At 42.2% G+C, this 11607-nt stretch overlaps 1 protein-coding gene across 2 annotated transcripts; it reads right to left on the bottom strand.

Moving 5' to 3' along the window:
* Positions 1-2306: 2306 nt before the first annotated feature.
* LOC136508388 (nuclear transcription factor Y subunit A-7-like) lies at positions 2307-6906 on the bottom strand. Of its 2 annotated transcripts, XM_066503057.1 has the most exons (6): positions 6694-6902; positions 5778-5925; positions 5044-5204; positions 4249-4320; positions 3694-3858; positions 2307-2969 (listed from the first exon to the last, which is right to left on the bottom strand). In XM_066503057.1, exons 2-6 carry the CDS (start codon positions 5803-5805, stop codon positions 2769-2771), a joined length of 627 nt encoding a protein of 208 aa, XP_066359154.1. In that variant the 5' UTR covers positions 5806-5925; positions 6694-6902; the 3' UTR covers positions 2307-2768. The 2 variants fall into 2 exon arrangements, with proteins under 2 accessions (XP_066359154.1, XP_066359155.1); XM_066503058.1 differs by lacking the exon at positions 4249-4320 and having other exon boundaries at positions 6694-6906.
* Between the last annotated feature and the right edge of the window lie 4701 nt (positions 6907-11607).

Genomic DNA, 11607 nt, shown 5'->3' on the forward strand with positions numbered 1-11607 from the left:
GTTGCGCTTCTGGAAATTACTCAGATTTTGATGTTGGTACATGCAACCTATATGTGCACCATTGAGGATGCGTTGGTACTTGCAATATATACTAGTCCATGATTAGTTCAATCTATATTCCAAATTGATGATTAGTTCAAATCTATATTCCAAATGGTATCACAGGCATTCATGTGCGCGGTCTACAAAACTGTGACTTGGATACTATTTTATATACGAGTAAAGTATCTTCCTTAACCTATATTATCGTGTCACCCACGTCCCTGACTTGAACTCTGAAATGGAATTTAGATGTAAATGTAATTGGATGTTGACGATGTAAGAAAGTAGTAACAGGAAACAATTAAAAGAAAACACATCAGGATTATATTAACAATTTTGGGAGAAAGCTTTTGAAACATTGTCAGGAGTGTGTGTGCACCCATATTTGTGACTTTGAGAACATCAACATTGTTAAATGCAGCGTCAAAAAAGAAAAATTGCAGCGATGTATGTCAAAGCAGGATGCAGTTGACTTTCAGCTTTTCAAGTACAGTACAGAGGGTGGAGATTCTGCAACACTAGCACACTCGATCTTCTTGGTAATCGTTAACAGTATTTCAATGCTCTCGAGAAAAAGCATTCTCGGCGTTCATGTGATGGCCGATGCTCAACATGATTCAGTTGGCCAGCCCAAAATGTTCTTTAGGTCATACTCATAGCATCTGGCAATCATCATGCAATTCAATGGACAACAGATAAACGCAACATCATAAAGGTCAGGAAGCCAATGAAAAGACAAACCCAAACATATGCATTGCAGGACAAGTGCAAAAAAGAGCTCTGAATGATCTCCAAGTCCAAGCAACTGTTAGGGTATCATTTTGCAGTGGATGGTTGAATGTATGCAGAGGAAGCAATGCTAGATTCAGATGAGGTGGTCACATGTCCTACATTAGGGTTTATCGTCATCGACATACACATAGCCCGATTATCCTTCGCACCCGCAAATGATGACACAGGACAGCAGGTTATGAAAACCACTCTTAAGCCTCCAAGAATAGCAAATAACGGGGCCATATATGCTACACAGTTAACTTCTGAAGCGCTAACTGAAACTAACTATTTCTTATTCAGATCTTAAGGCAGAGATGGATCAATCAGTTCCTATGCATCATGACATTATACCTTTGTCATTTAGTATAGTAGTAGCTTGTGGTTTAAGCTACAAGTACGGTACGATGCCGGGCGTGGCTTTTGTTAAAGGCCTGATATGATTAATGCTTATTGTCTAAGATAATCACCTGGGCCATCTATGCCTGAATCTGAATAAGTAAGTATTCAATTCAAAGTCTCAGATACATTGTGCCAGAAATTTTCTGAATTTATGGCACTGAAACTTCAGAACCATCCATGAACAGTTCATCTCTTGCAGTTGAACTCAAATTGAACCTGCTCAAATGCTCAGAGGTGTAGTTTTCTGAAACCATATAATAGAGACTCGTTTAAAGAAATTCTAGCTCTAATGATTAGTTTCAGAGAGGTTACACCTTTTGAAGCATAGATTGACGAAGAGAATGTATGCAGCATGCTTGGTTCAGGTTCTTCGAGAACATTATGCTGGAGATCCAGTTTTCAAAAATCTTTTTTTTTCCATCCATTTTCAGGTTGTTTACCAACCAGAGGATTGCAACAAAAAAAAGGACCAAAGATGTTTTGGGTACGATTTTTTCGCTAGACAGGTGCTATATCTGTGCAGAACCGAGCAAAGATCTTTCTTCAAAAAAGCAGTTTCCTGAATGCCCAATGCTGCCTGCCTGTGCAGACTGCAGAAATGCTGGTCGTTCAGAGTCACTGATCAATGAAGAAAGTTCCAAGTTCAGGTCTAACAGATGCAGGGACATTATGCGGTTATGCATTTTTTTTCTTATTGTTTTCTTTCTGGTCTTTCCCAGAAAAAAAGTAAGATACGCTCGTGTAAGAAAGGGTGCAAAATACGCTTTGGAGTTCTCGAGAAAGCACATTCTGCAACACTCGATAAAGTACACTCTTCTTGGTAATCGTTGGCAATATTTCAATGCCCTCGAGAAAAGCATGTAAAACACAAATATTTCAATGCCCTCGAGAAAAGCATGCAAAATGTTCATTTGATGGCCAATGACAGATTGATGCAGTTACCAAACCCAAATGTTCTTCAGAACATGCTCATAGCATCTGGCAATCATCACGCAATTCAATGGACAACACATGACCGAAAACATCATACATGCCAGGAGGCCAATCCAAAGACAAACCAAAACATGCATTGTTGCAGGACAAGTACGAAATGATCTCTGAATCTCTGACCAATTGTGAGGGTATCATTTTGAAGCAGAGGAAACAAAGCTAGATTCAGATGAGATGGTCACATGTCCTACATTAGCGTTTATTGTCATCAACATACACATAGCCAGCTTGGAGTATTATTGTTTGCCCCACGAATAATGATGCAGGACAGTAGGGTTATGAACTCCACTCCCAAATCTCCAAGTCCAAGCAAAGCAAACAATAAGCCAATATGCTACACACTTAACTAAGCTATCCAGGGAAAGACACAATGCTACTAAAATTGTACAGAAAGGTGAATAAACAGATGACCAAACCAAGACTCCAAAACCTGTCGACTCGTCTATGTTTTTCTATGGAACATGTCCTACAACAACCGACTGACACCATATTGCTGCTGCCCCCTAGCACTTACTGTACAAAACTGTTGCCACATCTAGCGCCAGGGGCTAAAATCTTCCTTGTCATCTAGCTGATGATGCACCGTTGGGAGACGGAGGGGTTGACGGTTGGCCACTCTTGTTGGGCGCAACTCCATTCTGTTTCTCTTTGTGACTCGAGTCGGAGTTCTCTTCCTTGTCATCTGACTTTGAATTGAGAAACCGACCTCCAGCTCCCCTGGCCCTTTTCAAGGCATGCTGATGCCGTGACTCATGGAGATAGGGCTGCACAGCAAAGATGTAATCGAATCAGGGTTTTTATTTCAGATGGCTTAACATTTCACCCACAGAAAGATAAAGGAAATAAGCAATCAAGTTGTTTTAAGTTACTTTTGGCTAGAGAGAGTTGAATTTGTTAGTATCATGATGATTATTTCTCAAAACTGGAAGACTGATATAAAGATGTGGTTACCAACTCAGAAAATCCTATAAAGTTCATCAAAGAGTAATAAACATGTGTGATCAACTTGCAGTGAGATCATCTGAGCTTGGCAGAACTTTATAGGATTTTCTGAGTTGGTAACCACATCTTTATATCAGTCTTCCAGTTTTGAGAAATAATCATCATGATACTAACAAATTCAACTCTCTCTAGCCAAAAGTAACTTACAGATAAAAATTAGAAAGCATTTCAGTTTACTCAATGTTGCAACTTTGTCAATGTGTGGCACCCAATTTACATTCCTAAATCCTTTGTGATAAGCAACACCCGTGAAGGCATTAAAAAACGTGCTATGTTAAAATTTCAGATATCAGGCAAGATTGAAATTAAAATAACATTCACCAGAAGATTTATAGTACAACGTGAGGCAGATCAATCTTGAAGTGGAAGTAGGGAAGGTAGATTGGAGAAATTTGCTTGATCATTTGCTCTAGCATCATGGGCAGAAAAAGCTAATTAAAAATTCCAATTCATATGGCAATGCAGAATATGGTTACAAAGATTTACCTTACGGCCCTTGACAAGCTTCCGTTCTGATTCAGCTTTAGCCCGAGATTGACGCCGTCTTAATATGGCATTGTATTGCTTTGCATTTACATACACAGGCTCTTCGATTGCATCGGTAGGCAAAGGTAAGCCAGCCGGATGCATTCCGACTAACGGTGGATGCATCTGAAATATTATCATATTTATTAACTCCAAGACATCAGTTTAAATAAAGAATCCTAATAGCACAGGAAGGTCCATGGTCATGCAAAATATCCTTTTCTAACTGTCTGTAAATTCAAATAAACAATACTAGCAAAATTGGCCTACCCTCTCAAGACACACAAGCATGTTTAGCTTTTATACTTTGTACTGCCTCTGACTGAAACCAGGGTTGGTTTGAGGTTTGGGCATACAAAAGGAGTCAAATTAAATGAACTCGGTGCTCTTCAATCATTTCCCAAATTAGGTAAATCATAAATGTTCCACAAAGTGGAAACAATCTAGTATTTGGGGAAAATTTAACTGGATTACAATACTTGTATTTGCTAATGGAGAGAGTGCATAAAAGCTTACCAATGGCTGTCCACCGTAAGCCGCATAAAGGCTTCCATAGTATGGGTCAATATTTGGATAAGCATATTGACCCTGCCAGACACAAAATATGAAATTAGAAAACATAGATTGCACCATACTCGAAATTAATGAACCTTGATGGAAAATTGTAGAAGAGGAAACTGAAAGGACAAAAAATAAAATAGAATACTGCAACAATCACTCCAGTGAAGGTCTAAAAGAATGCTGAAACTAGAAGCTTGTTAGCTTAAAAATAATTAGTGAACATTCATCACAACAAAAAAGTACGAGCAAAACACATGTGAGGTGTAACAATTTAGACTAATAAAGTTGGAAAATAATATGCATTTGAGAAAAAAAAAATGGACTACTGTTACCAACCAGTGTGCAAAGTTTCAATGAAGAAGCTTTGCTATTTTAATTTGAATGTGATGATAGTCAACCATTTAGTGACAAAGGGATGGAAATGGCAGAAATTTTGAGATGACACATAACTTCCCTGGTTAGCAACAAATGGTCCGGAATCTGGATTAAAAGGGGAATGCTTTTTTTTCACTTCAGCCAACAGGGAAATGGTGTATAACTGTACTTGTCACTTTATAGTTTTGGTATGAATATGTTCTGTTATTATTACTTTTGAAGTAGAGTTTGAAGCAGGGAAGGAGATTTGACACCACATATGCTATCACTTAGACATCACACTACGACCAAACCTCCACCTTTTCCTAGACATAACTCAAATGAAAAGAACCATATTTATCGATAAGTAAAGAGTGAAAGTTACAAGTGTGGTACCATTGCATGGCTCATGTCATGAGGGGCATAGGGTGCCACATAATCTGTTGATGGTGTGCCCACTGTTGGTTGGCTATCTGAACTAGTAACTGGGGCTTCTTGTTGGTCCCCAGGTTCAGCTTGCTTCTTCTGATGATGTTGATCCTCAGCCCTGTGGTCACCTGCCCATGAAGGGACATGAATGATCAAGATTGACTTAGATGTCCTCAAAAAGTCACACTCACATGTGTTAAAGAAAAACAAATAAACATTAATGCATGCCACCACTGTTCATAAACCAACAAGTAACAAAAGGCACAATATAACATTTTATACAGTAGAAATTAATCTAAATGACATAGAGCACTCAAAATTTCCACCAGCTATAAATCTATTTGGTAGCAGCAGGGTGTAACTACTATAACATATAATGCCATGTATGCACATGAGAACATTAGATACAAAACTACATAAGACATCCTGGTTTATTCAAAGAAACTTTTTATGTTATTTTCAAAATCCAAAGCAGTGAGCATGCATTAAACTCTGCTTTGAGCCCAACAGTCTGAGCTGCCAGCACAAATCACTTTTCTTTCAGCCACATACATACAATGGAAGGGCTTAATCAAAGCACAAAATTGGTGGCGCGAAAGGCAACTGACTGCTTGTACAATCCGTGCTTGCAATACATACATAACGAAATATTCTCTACAGTAATTCACAGCACAGAAAAGGTTTGGATGAATCAAGCATACCTGAAACACTCTGAACAACAGAGGTCATGATTCCTTCCTTTGCAAGGCCAAGCACAACCAGGACGAAGCACGGAGCAAAGCCACACTAACAGTGACTACTCATGCGATATCTTTAGCTCTTTGTGGATGAAGCCACACATAAACTTTCCTGAACCCAAGCACAAAGCTCATTAGCAGCAACCCATGGATGAAGTACACCAAGAAAATTGTAAACCTAAGTGTGAGGAATCTCAGAGACCACAGAAGTTGTTTTTCCACAACAAAGCCGAGATTCAACCTCATTACAGCAGGAAATTGAATGGGGAATAATTCAAATGGGTGTAGGCGAGAAATACTACAAGCGAAGTGCATGTGCACAACCAAAGGCTGGCTGGGGAACCTAAGCTAGCGGCTAATTATGCAAACAGCAACAAGTCACACACTCTACAACTTCCTGCCACTGCCCACTCGGCAGGCGTAATAATCCACGGCTATGTACGAAATTCACGGCCGGTTCGCACTGAGTGAATTCCCCTCGGTTACTGTGCGAATTTGAACTGTCTGTTCTGTACGTGGAATCCGTGCATCCCAACTTCCAAACAGGCCCCCAATAGATGCACAGGAGCGACCTACCACAAGAATTCCCAAACGGAAGGACACCAGGGACACAGGGTTGAATGGAATCCCTAAAATTTCCGGAAGGCAAACCGCGCCGCCGCGCACCTCGGCGGGATTGGTCTCGCGCGGCGAATTGGAGGAGCCGACTCGAATTATGGCGGAATTGGATTGCGCAGGTGCGGCGGCAGGCAACAAACGCACGGCGAAGTGGACGGGGAGAGCGAATTCTCCGGATTGAACGGGCAAAAGCGCAGGGAACCTACACAGAGAGAGCACAGGGGGAGGCGGAGAGGGTCGGGGGTGCGGAACGAACACTCACCGACGAGAGGAGGAGCGAGCGGGCTCGGACCCGGGCGGATCACCACCCGCGCCTGGCCGGACGAGGGCGGCGTGCGCGCGGACGGAGAGGGAGGCAGCGGCGGAGTGGATGTGGCGGGGTCGTCGGGGCGTGGCCGGCGGCGTGTCGATGGGGCCGACGGGGGTGTGGGCCTCAAATTTGAGAGCAGGGTTGGAGGGGAGGAGGCTGGGTGGTGGGGGCCCACCATGGGTGACCTGCATCAACATGGGCGCGTGGACCTGGATGCATCGCAGCCACAAATTTCTAGCCAATTTGTATATTTTTTTACTCTCCCTTGTTTCTTTGTTTAATTATTAAATTACCATTTGGTAGACTTGTTTTTTTACTTGGCGCGAGAGTCGCAGATAAACTATACTGCGTTTACTTACAGGGAAAGGAATAAATATTATAATACATGTTGGTGGATGATTTAGCATTTTGATATGGGCAATGAAATATATGTTAGTGAATAATATGGCTTTGTAACGAAAATAGCTTGAATGAAGATATAATTGTATGTGCTAATGAAATATGCTAGTGGATGCTGATATGGATAGTATAAATAGCGAGATAGAATACTAGTAGAGATTGAAAATATATAAGAGATATAGATATAGATATTATATTTTTTTTACGATCGGTTCTTTACCCGTTTTTCATTAAGAGGAAAGGCTAAAAGAAAGGCTAGGACATGGATACAAAGGACTCGCAAGTAATCCAAGAATTACCGACGGAATCCCAAAGACACAAACAAACAGCAAGAATACACGCGGAGGGGGAACCTCCACTACAAAACACCAACCAACTATGCCTGCCAAAGAAAGATGCATCCGCGCAATGGTCGCCAACAGAGGGTGGGTGAAGCCGTGGTGGCAAAGCATCCACCGGTAAAAAGCTCAGCATCCATCTGCAAGCGACTAGATAGCCGCCGCGAGAGAGGAAGACGACAAAGTCCACCAGCGACTAGGTAGCCGTTGCGAAAAAGTCCGCCAGCGACCAGGTAGCCGCTGCGAAGAAGACCGCCAGCGACCAGGTAGCCGCTGCGAAGAGGACGACGTATCCGTCAGCGACCAAGTAGCCGCTGCGAAGAAGAAGACCGCGGCGACACCAACACCAGAGGTGGACAGACCAAAGCGACGAGGAAGCACAGGCAGGCACAACACAAACAAGGAGCGGCTACTGAGAGTAGTTACTCCCATCTTCAATAAACCACATTACGTATATATGCATACTAATTTATCAGTTTGAGTATGTTTTATACTTAATTTAAGATACTTCAAATCTTAGTACGCGAAATTGTTTCAAAAGAGCCCATATTTTTTAATATATTACTAAAATAACACTGCAGTACTATATAAAATAAGTATAACCATATACTCTATATATATTTACATACTTGACATAATACTACCCTCGATGGTTTAGTATGATCATATACTCTGTCTATATACACTTCGTTGGGCCATATACGTCTTAAATCTAAAGATATACACATGGGAGTAACTACTCCCTAGGAGTAGGAAATAATTTTCCATATATATATAGTTAATTATACCGTGAGTAGACTTTTTATTTAACTTTATCATCAGTTTATTAAATTTAATAAGGTCAGCCTCAGAGATAGTAAATCCGTGTCACTGGTGGCGTGCAGGAACAATCGTTTGAATCCTGCGACACTCCACCAATAGATGTTTCTAGTACCACCATTCAAATTCCACGTACGGCCATAGTCCTTGGCTAAAAAAAAAAGCATGTGCTCTCTTTTCTTACTTATGGAGTATTGTATCATTTTAATAACAGCACGATAATTCCGTATTGGTAGATGGTGTGCACGAACGTTTGGATCCATGGGAGCACCCTCATAAAAAAATTAATATAGTTTACATTTTAATAAAAAGAAATCATACACTTTTCCTTATTATTACTTTACCATTTTGATTAATAATAATAAATAGCATCATGATAAATCTGCACCACATGCACCAATGCTTGCGCTCAACACGGCAACACTATTTGCAAATATAGCCGACCATATATCCTCGTGAAAACAGTAGCATAATTATTTGACAAGTACCGGTTTTTACTAAACAAGTACCGTTAATGAGTACTCATTCCGTTCTAAAATATTGGAAATCTTGTTTCTAATAAGGAGTTAAAAAAACCATATATTTGGCTAAGTTCAAATAGGTTTATCATAAAGAAATATATTTCATAATTAATCAAGTGATACTTATTAATGTATTGTAAAATTAGTATTTTTTTTATATTTGGTCTAACATTATTTGACTCTCTAAGAAGTGGGATTTTCATTTTTCGTGCGAAATTCACTTACAAAAGCATGTATAGATGTTAGGACAAAACTGGAGCCTGGAGGATCTTTTGTCTCTTCATTCACGGCAAAGCGTCTTTTAACAAGGTTTTGGCAGGTAGTGAAGTGGGAACCACGCGCGGGCACGTGATCGCGGCCGTCAGTTTGCGTGGGGCCGCGCCGGAGTCGGGTGGACGGTGAGCTGGCGCCCCACGAAGAGTCCGCGGTGGCCGGTGGGCCAGGTCCCTCGCGTGACGTGTGGCTGCGGAGGCCAGCGCGGCCCACTCGCTCGTCGCCGTCGTCGTCTTCTTCCGCGATCGGATCGCCCCCCTGAACCCTTATGATCTGATGCCTGCCAACTGACTGACCAGGACTCCACGAGTGATGGGCAGGACAGGAACGTGTCATCGTGGTCGCTTAAACTTAGGCTGTGTTTAAATCCAGCACTAAAGTTTAGGATATCACATTAGGCGTCACATAGAAGTATTATAGATGAGTGTTCGATATTAATAATAAAATAAATTACACAGGTTCTCAGTAATCCGCGAGATGAATTTATTAAGTCTAATTAATTTGTTATTAGTATATGTTTACAGTAGCACCATATTGTCAAATCATGAACTAATTAGGTTTAAAAAATTCGTCTCGCAAAGTAGTCACAGTCGAATCCACCGCGCGTACATATGAATGGACAAGAACAGGTCTCGTTTCCTCGCAAACTTCTTATCAAAACACCAAACAATCATTTTTTATTTTTATTTACTAGCATAATTTATTGTATGGCTCGAAAAATTATTCAGTGATCGCGAGATACTAGAGCCATTGCAAGAGATTTGTACAGATAATCATCTTCCCCAAACTTACATGCTTAGTTGCTTACTCTACCTTCAAATAATTATCGGTACCTTTAGCGCCCGAACATCGGCTGCAGCCGGTTTCCCCCTCTGTTTCCCGCGTCCACGTAGCCCTGTGTCGTCCGAACGTCGCTCGACCACGCCTGTGTCACCTGCGCCGCCCAAACGTCACCCGCGTGGGGTTCGCTCGCGCCCCCTCCCACTTCCCATACACATCCCATGTGCAACACCTGATCTACTTCGAAACATCTAGATGCAATACTTGTAACATACAGAAAAAGACAGATGAAAACACTTGAAACATGCATATGAAACACTTGCAAAAACAATTAAAAACCATTGCAAATATAGACAATATCCAGATAAAACACTTGCAACATATGTGTGAAACATATGCAACATCTAGATAAACACGCTTGAAACATACGTATGAGAAAACAGATGAAACATTGGGGATAGACACTTGCAACATACGTGTACAACCATTACAACATACACAACATCCCGATCTACTTTTTGCAACATCCGTGTGAAACATTTGAAACATACCTCTAAAATATTTGAAATGTACACTTGCAACATGCATCATATCCCTGGTGCGGCCTCCTCCGCCGTCTGCATTGGGGCTCCGCAGCCGTAGTAGGAGGCGAGGACGGATAGGCATCCGCGCTGGGGCCCGGCGCTTCTCCTTGCGCTGGCGGCGCCTGTCGGCGTCGTCGGGCGGGGTAGGTAGCGGAGCAGGAGCAACGGCAGGAGCAGCAGGGTGGGCGAGCGGAGCAACGGCAGGAGCAGGCCACGACATGTCGCTTCGGTGGATGAGGTATGGCGCGGCAGCGACGATGATGTAGAGGGGGGTTGCTGGGGCAAGAAGCTTGGATGGGAGGGGATCTATGGCAGCCTGGATTCACGTCGCCTGGCACGGTGACGAGTGGACGCCGTGATGGAATGGCGGAGGGGCGGATGGCGCGGTGAACACCGCGACGGGCGGAGTGAAAAAGTTATCGGTCGCAGAGATGGGGGAGTAGGGTAGCAGGGCGGTTGTCTGTTAGTCTGGTCCGCTGCGCATGCCCAAAAAGATAGCGTCCGGTCGTCCAGACGCCCATTGTGATCTCGACTGTCATAATTTGTTTCCGGATTGAGAGATTAACATGGGGATTAAATTCAGGAGTTACTAGAGAACATAGAAGCCAAATACAAATGAGGCTGGTTGCCTACGAAGCCGCGCCTGTCTTTCTAGTTCACTTAACGAGGGATCTATTTATTTTCTACAGTGTATTTTTTTATACAGAGGGAGGTGGCGACGTCCTGAAAACACTTAACGAGTGAAATCACTCTGTGGAATCCAGATGCACTGAACCCATTTTTCTGAATGGACTGAACCTGATCGCTATGTGAAAGAGGAAAGGAAGAAATCACTCGCTGGAATCCAGATACACTGCTGGTCGCTATGTGAGAAAGAGAGCAAGGTGGCTGAATAGCTGGGCCACAGAGGAAACGATGTGGCCTTTTTTTTTTCTAGCCCGGCCCACCCAACTGAATAGTTACAACTACACGGGCCAGGTTTGGTTCTTGAAGCAAGCCCATACGGAACGTTCCTTCTTTAAGATTTGGGCTTGTGCCAGTGTTTTAGTTTAATGCTGATTTTACAAAAAATCTGCAAAATTGGTCCTAAAAAAATAAATGTGCAAAATTAGATTATACAAGAAAAAATAGCTTGCATCTCTGTGTTGTGGA

Source organism: Miscanthus floridulus, chromosome 15 (assembly GCF_019320115.1).
Source record: "Miscanthus floridulus cultivar M001 chromosome 15, ASM1932011v1, whole genome shotgun sequence".
Taxonomy (NCBI): Eukaryota; Viridiplantae; Streptophyta; class Magnoliopsida; order Poales; family Poaceae; genus Miscanthus; species Miscanthus floridulus.